General features: G+C 39.1%; 1 protein-coding gene across 1 annotated transcript in view; it reads right to left on the bottom strand.

Moving 5' to 3' along the window:
* The window catches only part of reep3b (receptor accessory protein 3b), a 35,293-nt gene extending 20,195 nt beyond the window's left edge, over positions 1-15,098 (bottom strand). Inside the window, exons 1-2 of the mRNA XM_071463171.1 lie at positions 14,767-15,098; positions 3,764-3,836 (exon numbers count right to left, since the gene is read on the bottom strand). Coding sequence (XP_071319272.1) covers positions 3,764-3,836; positions 14,767-14,798 — 105 coding nt within the window. The 5' untranslated portion in view covers positions 14,799-15,098. The remainder of the gene's footprint in view (positions 1-3,763; positions 3,837-14,766) is intronic.
* Positions 15,099-16,446: the final 1,348 nt, after the last annotated feature.

The following is a 16,446-nucleotide window of genomic DNA, read 5'->3' as shown; positions in this document are numbered from 1 at the left end:
GACATTTTCTGCAGGTGGTGCCAAGTGTGCTGCTACACTCTTGCTTCCATCCAGTGAAGGAAAAAAAAAAAAAAAAGTTGTTTAGAAGGCGTCCTTTGAGTGTGACTTCAGAAGATTTTGTAACTGACAACGTCAATGCACAAATAAATGAAGGACTCCTTCATGAATTCAGTGAGAATTGGTGAAATGGGTGGTGCTATCACAAAGGACTCCACCAAAATAATGCAGCATAGCCGAGCAAAAAACAATGGTGCTGGCTATGTTGCAGAAAAGGAAACGTCATCTGGTCAATCACTTGGGTCCAAGTGGGGCTGGGCAATATTCTGATATTATCAAACACAGACTATTGGTGGAACTGTATCATAACAATATAATCATATCCGGTTAACATTGACCCAAAGCAAACAGCCAAGACACTGGAGTGTATTCGGGACAAGACTCAAACCCCATAAATCATCTGTGGAGATGGCAGTTCACAGACACTGCTTGAGAGGATCTGTCAGGAAGAATGAGATAAACTGACTATATGCTGCTGTCAAAGGGGCTCCTACAAAGTACTGAATTAAGGTTCCTAATACTTTTGTAAATGACAGATTTCAGTTTAGATTTTTCATAAATTTGCTAAAAATTTGCTAACATTTCTAAAATCGTGTTTTCACGTTGTCATTATGGATTATTGAGAGCAGATTGATGGGAACACAATAAAGTGAAGGGGTGTGAATACTTTCTGAAGCCACTGTATGTCGGACATGCCTTAGGCAGAGATCTAAGTTTTTATCCTTGTTAACATGTCCAATGAACCAATGACAGACACCAAAAACCTTGTCAGTACAGAGAGCCAGAGTTTGCATTTGCACAATCACTAACACTGTGTCAGCCATCGCCAGTTACAAGCTAACAAATAACTACGCTTACCATTCTGAGCTCGTCTTCTAATCGCCAATTTTGGTGCACAACCAACTCCTCACTCCTCAACAAACTCCTGAGTCTGGGTTTGACAGAGGCTCGAACATGTGACTGAGTCTCTCCAACATTTCCTTTGGTAACCATCTTGATATGCACTGCTCTTTCACCAGTCAACCTAGCGCAAGCAGTGGTGGCAGGCAGGGTACAAGGCCTGATCCAAAACTTCTCAATGAGAAAGGAAGCGTAGATGTGCTTCCAGCCCCAGTTTCATTCTTTATTTGGGAAAACCATAGTAAACTAATCATTGATCACTGCAGAGTAGAGGAATGATTATAGCAAGTGAAGCCTGCTTTAATGTACAACAGGGATGTAACTTATAATGGTGGAGCATAGCTCAATGCATTGAACATTCCTTTAATTATTTTATGTGTAATTTTGGTAACATGTTCCATATTGTGGTATACACTTGGTTGTTGGTTTATTACTTGCTAAAACTAATGTCATCTAATACAACAGTCCTACAATAAATCCTACCATCATAAAGATTCTAATGTTCAGTGTTTGTTGAGATGTCTATTATTTTTTTGAGCGTGTTGTGCATTATACTCTTACCTTTAGCTAGGTGGACATAAGAGACTGTGTAAATTAATACTGCCAAAATGTTCACATTAATATAGTGGCATTGATTTCTGCCTAGTCCTGAGAGCAAGTGCACATACCAGGTAGGATACCTTTTAGTGTATACCTTCAGCATGGTGCTAATCTTACTGTTTTACAAAAACAACATTGCTGCAGTGATAATAATCCAGATATGCACAATAACGGGAGGACAAACAGCCATGTGGCGTCTCAGTATTCTGTAAGTATTCAAACTGGACATCCTGCTTATTGTTTTGAGGTATCGACTGATTTCATTTCTATCCATTCCTTCCTTGCCAGAGCTGTATGGAGAAATTCATGAGTCCTGTACCTCTACCAAGCCTGCATCACACAAAAAAGGAAGCGGACTTGAGAATCAGTAAAGCAAACAGAAGCAGAGAGAGAGGAAGACAATTAGAGGGAGAAACAGAGTGAAAGATGGCTCAGAGCAGAGTCACTGCTTACTGCGTCTAAAGCCCTGTGCTTGAGGGTTAAAGCTGTGTGTGAATGTGTTAGTAACTCAGTGGACTGTGATTTCACTCTGCCTGACGTTAGTTACATCACTCAACTACATCACACTACAAAACACATTAAAGCCCTTAAATCTATACACATGTACAGCTTCTCATCAGAATCTGGGTTAAATGGAAATCAGTGCAAAGACATAATTCCAATAATTTTAGAAAGTACAGCCAATGTCTGCAAACACAGACAGAAAAATCTCTGAGATACTCCATTAATTTGGCTGTCATTTTTAATGTACGGCTTCCAGCTGAGAATTCATTAAATGTGCATCTCTGGCAGTAAAATAATTCCATTATTGTATATGCAGAGGATACAGGATTTAAATCTATCCATCTGCTGCTGAGTTCTGAGAGAGAGAGAAAAAACTGAGATGTACCATCAAATCCTAACTCTCATCTGGTTTGCATTTAGACAGTTATCCGTCTTTATGTAACAGAACACTTTCTTTGACAAAGATATTGTCATTAATATAAACTCAAATCAATCAAATGTAAAAGAAGATGCCAACTCTTTACATCTTTTTCAGAGCTGTCAGCTGTAAAGCTTAAGTAATATTTTCTCCTTAAAATTTATATACAGAACTCTGGTGTGAATCCAAGAGATTTCCTTAGAGATGATTTGGAACAGTCGCTTTACTAACACTCTTTACTCTGATTTATTAGCATTTCAGTTTAAATGTAACTGGGAGCCCTAATCTTAACATAAACATCTTCCTTCCTCATATTTAAATTCCAAATAATTTTACAGACTGAATAAAGCCACATTCAAGATTAAAATAAAATCACAGAGCAAAGGCTTCCACCAGCTTGTGATCATACAGGGGACTCCATCATCAACCCAACGCTGTGACATTCAAACAATGACTGACTGGAATTAAGGGCCAAAGTGTGCCAAGAAAACATTCCCCATACCATTACACCACCACCAGCAGCAGCAGCTTGGACTATTGACTCAAGGCAGGTTGGGTCCATGGATTCATGCTGTTGATGCCAAATTCTGACCCTATCTGCTGCCTCAGCAGAAATCCAGATTCATCAGACTAAGCTATGTTTTTCTAGCCTTCAACTGCCCACTTTCGTTGAGCCTGTGTCCACTGCAGCCTCAGATTTCTCTTCTTGTCTGACAGGATTTTATGCATTGCACTGCTGCCACATGATTGGCTGATTGGATAATTGCATGAATAAGCAGGTGTAGAGAAGTGCTGGTGAGTGTCAGTGATGGTGAGGCATGATAAAAGTGGCTGACTAAAGAAATAGGAGAGATAAACTTCTCTCAACAGAAAATAAAGGTTATGGCACCACAAACAGGTGCTGGTCAAACTGAACGCAGTCTGATATAATGGAAATGTGTTAGGAACAAAATTTTGCTTTAAGTTCCCTTTTCAACATTTGTAGGGACTAAGCAGTATGTAAATATTATATAAATATTTTAAAATGCACTATAAAGCAGTTGTAAGTATACTATAACTATAACACCTCCCCGTTATAACACAGTTGTAATAAGAAGTAATAAGAAGTTAGAATTGTTGACACATAATGTAAAGTTATTAACTTAAAATGTCCTAATATCTGCTAATAACCACTATATAGATTGTTACAAATCATTTTCTACCTACTTTTATGCTGTTTAAATATAGTTTCAGGGTCATGCTAAAATCGTGACTGTAAACACTGAGTGAAGTTCATGAACTTACATATTCCTTGACATTTTTGGTCTTGACAGCTTTGTAGGAGTAGTATGCAGGATACAGGGTCCCAAAGAGCAGCCTGCAGGGACAGAGAACACAACATGGAGCTCAACACTTCTGTTACTGTCACAAGTTAAATAACCACAGTCGGCTGATCACTAATATTTTCTTAATACTTGCAAACATGTAAACACAAAAGCACTAAGAATTTATTCCTGGCTGAATGTGATAGAGCTCATTTGATCCATCATTGTTTTTCTACTCAACCTGAAATTAAATATGATCTGATTATATTAATGTAATTAGTGATACAAAGACAATTTGATTATTGGCCTCGATATTAGAGCTTGTTAGTGTATCTTTAAGTTTAGAACAAACTATATGAGATCTGTTGAAATTGTGTTAGTGGGTTTATACATGCTGGAGAAAGACTGATAAATACAACTGCTCTGTTTACATAAAGTACAGTTAAAAGTCTACAGTAAGTCTCCACATTTACGTCTGATATCTCAGTCACACCAGTGTCCCCACACACTTGTGAGAGGGATTTTACACTGAAACCAAAGTGGCTGTTCAGTATAATTCTAAGTGCAAACAAAATTGTGATTTTCCAGTTAAAAGCCATCATTTGTTCCTGCAGAACAACCTGGGGGCTTATTTATATCCTGCAATGATTGGATGTTGGGTTCTGACCCAGAGTCTGAAAACCACTGGAACATAAGACGATGACTCAATGTTTCCTCTAATCTTCTGCAGCAGCAGCGGCTGGGGGTAATGTGGGCTTTGGTTCCATGTCTAGTCCAGAGCAGGTTTCCACACCACACTGCACTTCTCTTATGTTCTTTTGCATTTAGCTACACAATATTTGCCATTTACAAATAACATTCATTGTTTGAAAGTTTAGGGTCTTTACACAGTGGTGTTTTACACTGCACCACTGAAAACTTCTTCTGTAGGTGCAGCTGTTTTGTCTGTTGAGTCCTGCTAACTGCATAGTTACTCTTTCATTAATTGGAAATGGAAATATAATACATCACTTTCGAGGCATCAAAATCTCACAAATCATTTCTGGGTTTCTGCCCCTTCAAAAGCATTTACTGTTTTTAAAAAATGTAAAATTAGTTTGTTCATTGTTGCACCCCATATACACAGTACCTGTCACACCTCACATAAGCATCTGAGCCATTGTTACTATAAAATGTTTAGGACTGCAGCTTTTAATTTAATTATGTTAATTTATACACTATACATAAGGTTTGTTTTGCTTCAGCTATGAGAATGTGGATCCACTTTGACTCGGTACAAGATGCTCTGGATTCCATCATGGTGTAGTTGCCATGGCAATGCATGTAAATGAATTTTGGGGGTGGTGCTTTAAACTCCATGTTTAACATGACTGACTGAAAAACTAAGGCACAAATGCAAAATGTCATTACATCTCTCAACTGGCAATACCAACATCATCCTAGAAGAAAACAACAAGGAAGAAATGAGAAAGGGAGAAGGGAAAAGAGAGAAATTGAAGGGGGCTGTGGAGGAGCATGAGGCTGCTCATCATCTGTGACAGCTGTTATTCTTGGCCATTTAATTTATTTCCTCTGTGGCAGCAAAACATGTTACACCAGCCTTAAGGAACCCCCACAGCCTAAACTGGACCACCAAACACTTTTAGACCAAATCCTAAAAGACTCCGTACAGACGGACTTGAAAACACTTTGTAGCTTAGCAACATTAATTGTCTCATCAAATACAATATGACCCCCACTTTGCTGAATTTAATTTCCAGAAGAAAATATCACCTTATATTTGGGCCAATACAGTGTCCTTTCTCTCAAATTTTTAATCTAATAAATGCATAACATGGCCAAAAAATAACTTTAAAAAAACAAAAAACTTTTACTGTCCGTAAATCCTGCTGTCTCCAAACTGTCACCTTTACAGGGACTAAGGCCAAAACTACACCCAGTCACCAGACTACACCCAATAATGACTCAACCCAACAGACAAAGGGTATGTAGCGTGTCAAAGTAGAAGACAATCAACATAGCAACTGAGACACCTGGTGACATCCCAACAAAAAGACCAGCATGTCAGAACTTTCTTTCTACGATGTGTTCAGTGATACTGATTAATGGCTGCACAGTGAGCTTCAGCACAACTGTAAACATGAAGAAGAGGGAGAATAAAATTGTTTCATTTCATTTCAGCAAACCTGTAACAATTTGACCATTTTCCCCCCTGGGTCCGGAAACTTCATATTAATGAATCACAGCTGTGCAGACACACATTTATCCTTCTCACCACATATTCAGTCTTTCTATAACTGTGAAGGAAAAAGGCAGATCCAACCTCCACCATTCATTGAACATAAATGATTCCCGGATCACTTCTATTTATAAAGCCACCATAATGTACTAGGGCTGAAAGGATACCTTGAGAAACTCGATTCATAAAAGTCATCAAGGCAAATTCTTTGCATCAAAGTTTCATTTAATCCATATGTCGGCTCAGTAATCATCGTTAGAGATGAGACACCTACCGGTTTTACGGTAAATCACAGAAAAAAATGCCAGATGGTTAGTATCACCGTATAAAACAAGGTTCTGTATGGTATCAACCAGCAACAGTCTCCCCCAGGCACATGCAAGTAGCATGGGTTTGTTTTGTGTCGGTCAAAACATGGCGAAGGCAGTGACGGCACTGCTCCAGAGATTTTTCAGCCTCTAATACCATTCCACACCAAAGTTAGCAGGAGTAAGTGGGTTTTTTATAACGCTAGTAAACCAACTAAAAGAGGTGATTATCTCCTTCTACACCTACAGACGAGTTTACCTTTCGGTACGCAGCAATGTCATCACATGCACTCAGAGCACACAGACAGACGCAGGAGAGGAAGAGTGAGCTGGGTTTAGCTTTTTGAATTTGTTCATTTTAAGAGACCTGAATTCTTTATGAAAGAATAAAGTGTAAAAGTAGTTCTTATCCGATTACTCAATTAATCGATGGAATAATCGGTAGAATACTCAATTACTAAAGCAATCGACAGCTGCAGCCCTGAAATGTACCTAAACATTTGTTGTTTGTTAGACCTTGGCCCCTTTCCAATCACCTCTGTTTGTCACACGTTGTGAAAGACAGCAGGGTGTGATTGGTTGGGGACCAACCGTGGTTGGCCATGTTGCTCCGTTGAGGCATAGAAAGAATCTACGACTCTTCGACAGCCTAATGTGACACTGTGAATATTTTTAAAGACAAAAACATCATGTAGTTTGATGAAAGCCTAAGAATAGCATTCTTGTTTTAGCCCAATCCCCATATGCACCTGGATATGCCAAGAACTTATTAAGGATATACTGATTCCCTGGTCTTGCGTCATTTGCTTTGCCCCGATGCGACAGCCCTGACATGGCTGTGCAGAAATGAGTTTGGAAATTTGATGAGTGCGTTCAGGATGGAATCCTTCGACTAAAGTTAAACCATAAAAGTCTGGACCCAGGAGGATTCCACATAACAGTGCCAAACACACACACAGACACACTGTATATAGTCTTGTATACAGACACACTCCCTCTGACCAGAGTCCCCTGAGCAGCAGGCAAGCCGCCAACAACCACAGCAGTTTATTTTCCTGCTGTTGCTATAGAAACAGCAAAGCTGCCACAGCTTCAAAACTCTCTCTTCATGTCTCGATCTCTTTGTCACACTGTAATTTCAACTCACTCTGCTTTATTTGCATAAAGGTAGAAAATAATACTGCAGAACAACGAACACAAAACATCAAAGTTTGTAAATGAATCCCTTCCCTCCCTTACAGTGGAATGTGGGCATGTTTGTATGTGTGCAATGAGCGCTGTCCCTCTTGTAGGATAGTTTATTGTGCAGGAAAACGGCGGATGGGTGTGAATGGTTTCTCTGGGACAGATGTACAATCAAGGACAAGCCTCAATAGTGGACAGGAATCTGTCAGGAATCCATTGACAGTCATTTCATATACTGCAGTCATTTCAGAGGATGCAAATATACAATCATCTGCTCCACATAAACTCAGAAAATCATAAGCTGTTTTTATCACCTAGAGCAACATCAGTGGGCCTGATCCAGGAGCATGAGTAACAACATCCGTAATTCAAATTCCTTGCCTTGAAGACTTACAGATGTTGAGGAATATTGACTGATTGCACCACTACAACACAGTAGACCTCTAGTAAAGAAAGACAACACATCACTTCTTCTATTTATGCCTTTTGGTATCATCACTATTCAAATTAAAAGCTGCTTTATTGGCATGAAAGTTTCAAAAAAATGTTGCCAAAGCATCAAAAATATAATTTAGCTGAGTAGATGGAAATAACAGAAAAGAAAATACAATAACTATACAATACAACATTATCATTTGTACTATGTCTCACTCTGTCCTAATCATATGCCATATATTGGTATATTCAGATTGTGTTCAGTGTCTCATTTTCAAGAAAATCCAGTTTGAACAAAATCGAACTGGGATATAAATTGTTCAAACAAATTTGAACACAATCCACATACCATGCTTCGCCACCTCTGCCCTCTTATCCTACAATACAGTCTATGTATTTTCCAATGTGGACCACATATCCCTGCATAATATGCTGCTGTCTTATCTGTGTTTGCCATGTTGCTGGTGCCTTTTTACAAGCTTCTGGCCAGAGTCTCCAGAGTCCTGAAGATAGTTGTGGTAAAAACTATAGACGGTCTGTTTATAAAGCTGACATAGCTCCACTGGTTTCTGGAGCCTCCACCACTCAGGTTAGTCCTCTGATTTTTTATTACTGTGGAGTAAGGTTTTACAAATCGGCAAACAGACTTGTCTCCTGCCATTTATACTACATCAATACTTCCACGTACTGCTTCTCAGATGCTCCAGGTGATTACCCAATCAGATGAGCGCAGCTTTGCTGTGTAATGTCCTCCTCAATTTTTATTTATTAGCTTAGTTTTCTAATAGGTCAGTGGGGCAGCAATAAGTCAAGCTGGTAATCAATTTTAAGAGCACCCTCTGCTAGACCACAACACAAACTACTTCAAACAGTCTTATTTGCTTTTAAACTGAGTGCTACAATGGGTGGATCCTTTATGGCCCAACCCATCCCAAGATTCATTGCATGAAAATAATATGGCAGCAAGCAACGCCAATAGAGAGGCCAAGGATTACACTTTTAAATGTAAGTATTGGGTTTCAGCTCAGTTGAACAACTAACCTTTAAGAAGGGAGACAAAGTTTTTAACTTTAAGAAGTTTTTGTCAAAAAAAAGTGTGTCATCAGGGTTTCTACACAACAGGGGCAGCACTTTGTGACGCAATGGTAAGGACAGACACACCTGATGTTGCACAGCATAAATCCTCCATAGGCCCGACCGTCTTATTTTGGTTCCACCTTCGCGGTCTATGATGCTACGAAGGTCACGAAGGCAATGCGATCAAAGACCGTGCCCCTTGAAGGATGCAGCCACTAAAATGGGACTGTAAAATTTGAGTTTCAACAGGTCAAATATTTCTTTTATCCCCAAAAAAGTGATAGCCAGTGATAGTTTTTTCAATTGTGAAATTTTTAAAGGCTCTATGTACAGGACACGTTCACAAATAACCACTGTACCATCACTACTCACCAACCTTCACTACTCTTTCTTTAGTTTTTTTGTTTTTATTTATTTCGCACAATTTTAAATACACAGAAAGTGAAAGAAAACAAATAGTATACAGTGCAGGGAGAGACTAAAGCCTGAATGCCCTTATTTAAAGCCGCCACCTAGATAATGTTGAAAAATCATGAAAGTATGAAATACAGAAATGAGCACACAAGAAAATAATGCAACTACATCAAAATGATGAGAGACTAAAAGATTCAGAATATATGTAATGAAATTAACAATGATTATATCAATAATATCAAAATAAGATAACCTTCCAATTACTGTATCTATGAAATCTTTCGATTTTTCAAGGTCTTAAATGTCAATTTCTTTCTTTCCGACTCACTAAAGACCAGCAGAGACATTTTCTCCATAAACCAAACTCCCACTAAAGAAGTTGGATGTGCACTGAAATGTTCTTGAAACAATTTAGTGAAAAGCAGGGCCCCTTCTTCATTCCAAAACTACCATATCTGTATTTCCCCTCACTGCCTCCTCATTCTCCTTCTTCCCATTTCAACACACCCCCCCCCCCCTCTCTCTCTGCATGCAGCTGAGAAAATAGCCCCTTGCTTTTAGATGGGCCTTGACTCTGGGCTCCAGGTCAATTTCCCTGGTTTCCTGACACCGTACACCACCAACAACCAGATGGAGGGAGGGGGAGGACAGGAAGACAAGAGAAAGAGCAAAGAGAAAGAGAGAGAGAGAGCGAACAAGAGCAATAAAAAACAGGAGACACACCAAGAGGGAAGAGAGGCAGGGGGAAAAAATCTAGAGATCTCCAAGATTTGAGCTCCCAACATCTGGTTTGAGCTTCAGGAATAAGAATTTGATTACAAGACTTTTCCCCTAAAAACACAGAGGGAGGATTGTTGAGAGAACTGCTGCTACAGCAAATGGGACTGGTTACAGTCCAGGTCTGTACCTCCCCGGAGTATTTCCTCAGAGGGAAACAAATTGCATATATCATTTACACTGCTCTCACAGCTCTCTGAATCTTCCCACATTTAAAAAACTGACTTAACACATAATTCACAAGTTCAAACTTTAGCTCAGTGTTTTTGCATATTTCTGGAGGTATAAATTTCACCACAAAAACACTGGGATAGACTGAAATACCCCTTAAATAACAATAGCAGTTGAGCAATTCACTTGCATAAGGCACACAGTTTATTTTAAAAAGATCATTCAGGTTTATTAATACTTGAAATGTATGGCTCACATTAACTTCTTAGTCAATGCATTAACAGCTGAAATCTGAGAATGCTGTGATATTGCGATTACAAGTTCATCAAGTCAAGAAACACAAGCAGTCAGACAATCAGACAAGTCAGATTGTTGAAACCACTTTATCAGGATGCACAACTGAACACAACTGAAATGTCAGAAATAATTGCAAAGGGAAAACTGTGCAGCCACAGTAAATATAGCAGGTCACAGTTGAAGCAGAAACTGGCTCATTAAACTGTGATCTGATTTGTTTTACCAAGAGTATTTTCATGTGAAAACAATCTGCGTCCACACTAAGACTACATCCACTAATACGTTTTAATTTTGAAACTAAAGCTATGTTATATTAGTTTAATCATCATTCATAATAAACCAATGATGTGGAATATATTTTCAGGGCCTTTAAAAGGCACAGGTTTTCAGATGTAGTATCAGCATATTGTTCGGCTATGTGCATATCATTCAACAGTGATGAATATAAATAACAGTTACAATGTGCCAGAGGCAATGAAAGCACATGATGCATCCTACTGATCCTGAAAGGCTTGTTCTTCACTCTGCAATACAGGCATACTGTAGCAGACAGGTTGTTCTCAACGCACCAGTTTCAGACATTACAACCAGTGTAGTCTACAAAGTCAAGACATTCACACCCATCAATAACATGAATGTCTGCAGCCTGAGGTTTCAAGCACACAGGTATTTTTCAATTATGAATCACTCAAGTATCACAAACATTCTTTGCTGCCATTCAAAACAACAGCTCTGCAACAAATACATGCATTCACAGAGCACTTTATGAGGAACCCCCCTGCTGTGCTATCTGATGGGGATGTAACAATTCTGAAATCGAGACTGAAAGCGCAACGCAAACATCCACAATCTTGCATCGCGATACGAGGAGACAACTACGACCCCCACCTCTCATTTGCAAACACTGAAAGGGAGACTGTAGCAAAGAGAAAGACTTTGACAAACAGAGACTGGGAGAGAAGCACACAAATATTCTGGAACCACTCCTGGAAGACTGCAGGGCTGCCGCCTAAAATAAGTTGGTTGAAAAGCTAAATATCTGTGTCTGACTTTTTTTTTTTTTTTTACTGCTGGACAACTTGGCATTTTAGATGGTTGTTGGAAAGGAAAGCTGCAGAGGTGGAAAGGGTGACTGAAAAAGTGGAAAGGAAAGACAATGTGTTTTCTGATGTTGTGTTTAAACAATTAACAGAGTTAGTTAGTTAGAGTAAGCTCTCTTTCATGAAATGCCTTGGTTTTTTTAGAGATTTGTTGAGACGTTGGGTACACAAATATGTTAACCTTAATGGCATTTAAAGAATTTAACATTGCACAATTGTAACATTAAGAATAAAAGCTTAAAGAATCCCACTGCACTGTAGCAGCAGCTTCTGCTTGGAAGGCCATTATAATGAAAATATTCAAAACACTTCTGACCACCAGAAAAAGTCAAGCTCAAGGGGGAAACACAGTTTAGGCCAGTTCACTCCCAGAGACTTTTTAGCTTGTCTAGAGCAAATTTTCGCCAAGTAGATACGCTGCATTCGTCTTCTGTTTTTCAGATTTATCTTTTCATTTAACTCAAGTTAAGTTAGGGGTAAATTATATGGACAACATTAATATTGTAGTAATAATAATAATAATAATAATCACCAAATTATCTCATTGGTATGCTGCAATATTCACTCTGAAGATGTGTGTGGATCATAACATCAGCTAGTTATTTAATATAAAGGATCTCACTCCAAAAATCTGGTCTACTAGGACCATTTTCAAACTAGAATTTCTGCCTCGCAGTTGTTTGCCTCTGCCAACCAGACACAAACACTCAGCAATTATTATCAGTGAGGTAAGTTAGCAATTAGCGAAAGTTAAACCACTGCTAGGATTTATTCACTATGAGAAGCAAACTGGCTATACTTCCAGCCACCGTTTGAACAAACTAACAGCTCTCCAGTTCATGTGCTAATGCTAACAGGCTAACCGGCTAGCTCCCAAGCTAACTGTTAGCTGCTATTACACTATCTCAGTGTAATAATAAATTAAATACCAAGTCAGGAATGACGATCGTGATTAAAAAAAAAATCTTCAAAAAAAAGAATCACAATTCTTAGGGGAATCAATATTTTTCCCAACCCTACTGACTCCAAGTGAACGTTTGTGCCATAAGTGCAGAAATACCCTCTTGATGTTCCTGTGATATCACGTATACAAGAGTGGGACGGACTGATGGACAACCCCAAACATAATGCTAGGACTGTCAACGGCGCAGAGGCATTAAATAACGAACTTCAAATGAATGTTATTGATCCAAATGAATTTGATTGGAACCCATGTCGACTAATACTAAGCTACTCTGTAGAACTGACATGGTTACATTCATTCATGGTGTCTTCTGGTGCACTTGAGTAAAAAACTAACAAGTGACAATATTTGCTGTCATGATAATGGTACTTTTTGGCAGACCTACATTTAAAAAAAATGAGCAAATGGAATTATTTTCATCCGTAACTTTTACATCTATAGTGCAGATACCAAAATGCCATGTAAATCTAAATGTGGCCATATCACTGATTAGGTGCATCATGCAAAAGGCAGAAATTGGAGGCATAAGGAGTTCATACAAAGTTATGGAAAGGTTATGAGATGAAGGACCCGCAGGCATGAAAGTCTGCGATGCCCAACTGCTTCCTGTGCTTAGATCCATGTCTGGACTGCATAGTGATCTGTGACAACAGTTTGTTACAAAAGAGTGTGTTCATTATTCCACAACAGAGGGCTTGCGTTTAGTCCCTTTTACACAGTCTGTTCAAAGAGAGAATGTTGTGCCTTTATTCCACCTCGACATGTATAAAAGATATGAACATAGAAAGGGGGGCAATGTTGTTCCAGCACTAAGCCGGCAGCAGAGGTAGAGCTGGATCAACATCTCTATAAAAGGTGAGACAGACGCCAACACTTCTGTGTTACATGTAAGTCCTGAGTCATGAACACTGGTATCTTAAATCATACATGGGGCAGCATTATGCCAGCTATCTTGGTTCCAGTGTAAACAAGCAAAGGCGGCAAAATGTGATAGTGATGCCCCTCACTTGTGAGTCGCTTTGAATAAAGTCTGCCAAATGAGTAAATACAATGTAACGTAGTAATGAGGGGTCTTATTTATAGCGATATGGAGGGATATCTGTTTCAAATGAAATTTTGATGGTTGCCTTAGAGAAAAGGGAGAGGCTTTCCATATTTCTCCACCACTCCCTTCTGTCCTTTCCACCACATTCCTATCCTCCATTACAGCTCCACCAGTAGTTATGTAACTACTGTCCCTGGATGTATAGAGACACAAAAAGACAGAGGGTGGAGGAGAGTTGGTAGAAAGATATGGTGTTTGGGTCAAGAATGGGCAATTCTCCCCAAAAGTAAACACAATAACTTTCCCTCTGGTGTATCAAACCTGAATCTCTGACTTCTGCTTTAATCACAAATATTTTCGTGGCAAGACGATGGATAACTAGGTATCCAGTAACCAAACAAAGTCACTTCAAATCGTTTAAGGACGTCTTTCTTCCTGTGTCCCAAAAATGTAAGGGTTTCCAGGTTATTTTGGGTAGGATCTGACTAATAATATCTTCAAGATGGCAGCTGTATCTGACAGTCCTTCACAGACTAAACGTGTAAAGGCTTGAAAAGTTCCACCTCACGGTACAAAAGTTTCACTGTGTACAGCTGACTCACCGGGAGCGTGCCTGGCCATGATTCATAAACAACACGGCAGTAGCCTATTAGCTTTAGAGACAATAGCAAATTACCAGCCACAAGGCCAAACTAGCTAGTTATACCTATTTACTACACAAAAAAACAATACAATGTGTTTGAGGCGCCTGATATCTATTTGTTAACTTAAACGATGCAGTATATTGTTGACAAATTTTCTAAACTCATCTAGAAAATTAAAGGACTAAGGACATAAGTTAGACGAAGGACTGGAACAGTTAGCCAAGCAAGCTAACAAAGCTAAATCCCATCAGATGCCCTAATTTTCTCCACATGGGAAAGGGACCATTTAAGTTCACTTTCACTTCTCTTGACTGTGTTTGTACTTACACAACGCTTCTCGAAATCATCCAGGACACCATGTTGTCTGTCTCTGCAGAGTCGGGCCGTGTCAGCGGTAGAAGACAGTCCCGATGATAACGTTAATGGCTAGCCGTACCGCTGTGAACTTCTTCAGCCAAAACTTCGATGAGCGAATCCGGGACCTGCAAGCTATCTCACTGATCATCAGCCAACCCTCATGTCTGAAAAATACCAGATCTCACTGTTCTGTCTTTGTACCCATAGCTAAGCGACGAAATATATCCAATATGATCCCGGTTGTTATGTAGCCGTCACTTTTTAGTTTCCTCCTTCCCTCTCTGCTTCGCGATCCAGTTCCTGGCACCAGAACGGTGCTCAGATAGCTACTGACGTCAACAGGAAAAGAACAACCTCCTGAAGCTCCCATTGGCCAGTTCGGTCTGTTTACAACGGACTAAAAGTATATTTTTTTCACCTTTGTCCATGTGACTTTTGCGTTTGATATAAGCGGTGGAATTTCAAACTCAGCGAAGTGAGCTCTGATTGGTCTGTCGTCGAATCGTGGCGAATTCTACCCAATGGGTGAGAGAAGCAATGAAGCGGCTCGGTGGATTTTGCAAGCGTTGTTGTTGGGGCAGCATGTATCCCACTGTTAAAATGGAGGGTGACCTTGTTTTAGATTACAGTACACACAGTATGGGCGGATTGAGACATGTCAGTCTATGTTTTAATAAAAACATATTTTATTTTTAATTTTGATAAGCATCTGTATGATGGACGAAAGCAATGTGAATTAAAACAAACGCCTGCTTCCACGACCATTTTTGGAAAATGCACCTTGTAAGGTAATGAGTGAACATCACGGTCATTTTTGACCCATTGGCAGCTGCTTAAAAAATATTATATAATTAGGTTTCTTGTTGCTATGCAGAAAAATACTTTACCCTTTAAATTAAATTGTGTTATATAATCTTTTGAGGGCCAAGAGGAATGAGAGAATCTATTACAGATGTGCAGAGCATACATAAGCAGGTCCTTCCCATTTTTATCCTGAAGAATACAAGATCAAACTCAAGTAAATCCCATCTCCATAAATCCAAATCAATAAATCACAGCTTCATGAGCTTTCTCAGCCCATGACCAAAGTGTAAAACAAGTTTTTTTCCAAATGCACATTGTGCAAGGAATGATATGCTAAAGCATATTCACTTTTAACTATCTATGATGCAGTTCTCGCACAGTTACACCTGTACTAAACCTTGGACTTTGTTTGCTACACTCACTGTATTGTAGTTATCTATATTGCTGTATTCTGCATGCAATATAATATTCTAAGGTCAAAATCTGTATAAATCTGTAATATTTTATGAGAAGACTTACACACTAATACACAGGAAAACTGTACTGAAGTAACAGAAAATACTGAGAGAAGATCTGGCTGAGAAATTACTTTATTTTTGTTTTTACTTTTATTTTATTATTTTGTGTGCATTTAAGGTAAGTGACTTTGGAGAAGACAACTGACTGGATACCTGAGTGTGGCCTGTCTTTGTCTTGCTCATTATGTAAACCACACCAGTCTTTAGGACGTAATCATGTTCATTGCAGTTTTCCATACAGAGCACTTGGCAGACACACACCCCATCTGTGAGCTTTAACAGACCGGTCTCTTTGTGTGTGCAAGCGCTTCTGTGTGTGTAGATAATG

The sequence above is a fragment of the Trachinotus anak genome, unplaced genomic scaffold (genome assembly GCF_046630095.1).
Source record: "Trachinotus anak isolate AG129_WGS33_773 ecotype Australia unplaced genomic scaffold, CSIRO_AGI_Tana_v1 ptg000025l, whole genome shotgun sequence".
Classification (NCBI taxonomy): domain Eukaryota; kingdom Metazoa; phylum Chordata; class Actinopteri; order Carangiformes; family Carangidae; genus Trachinotus; species Trachinotus anak.
This window is presented reverse-complemented; position numbering and strand designations above follow the sequence as displayed.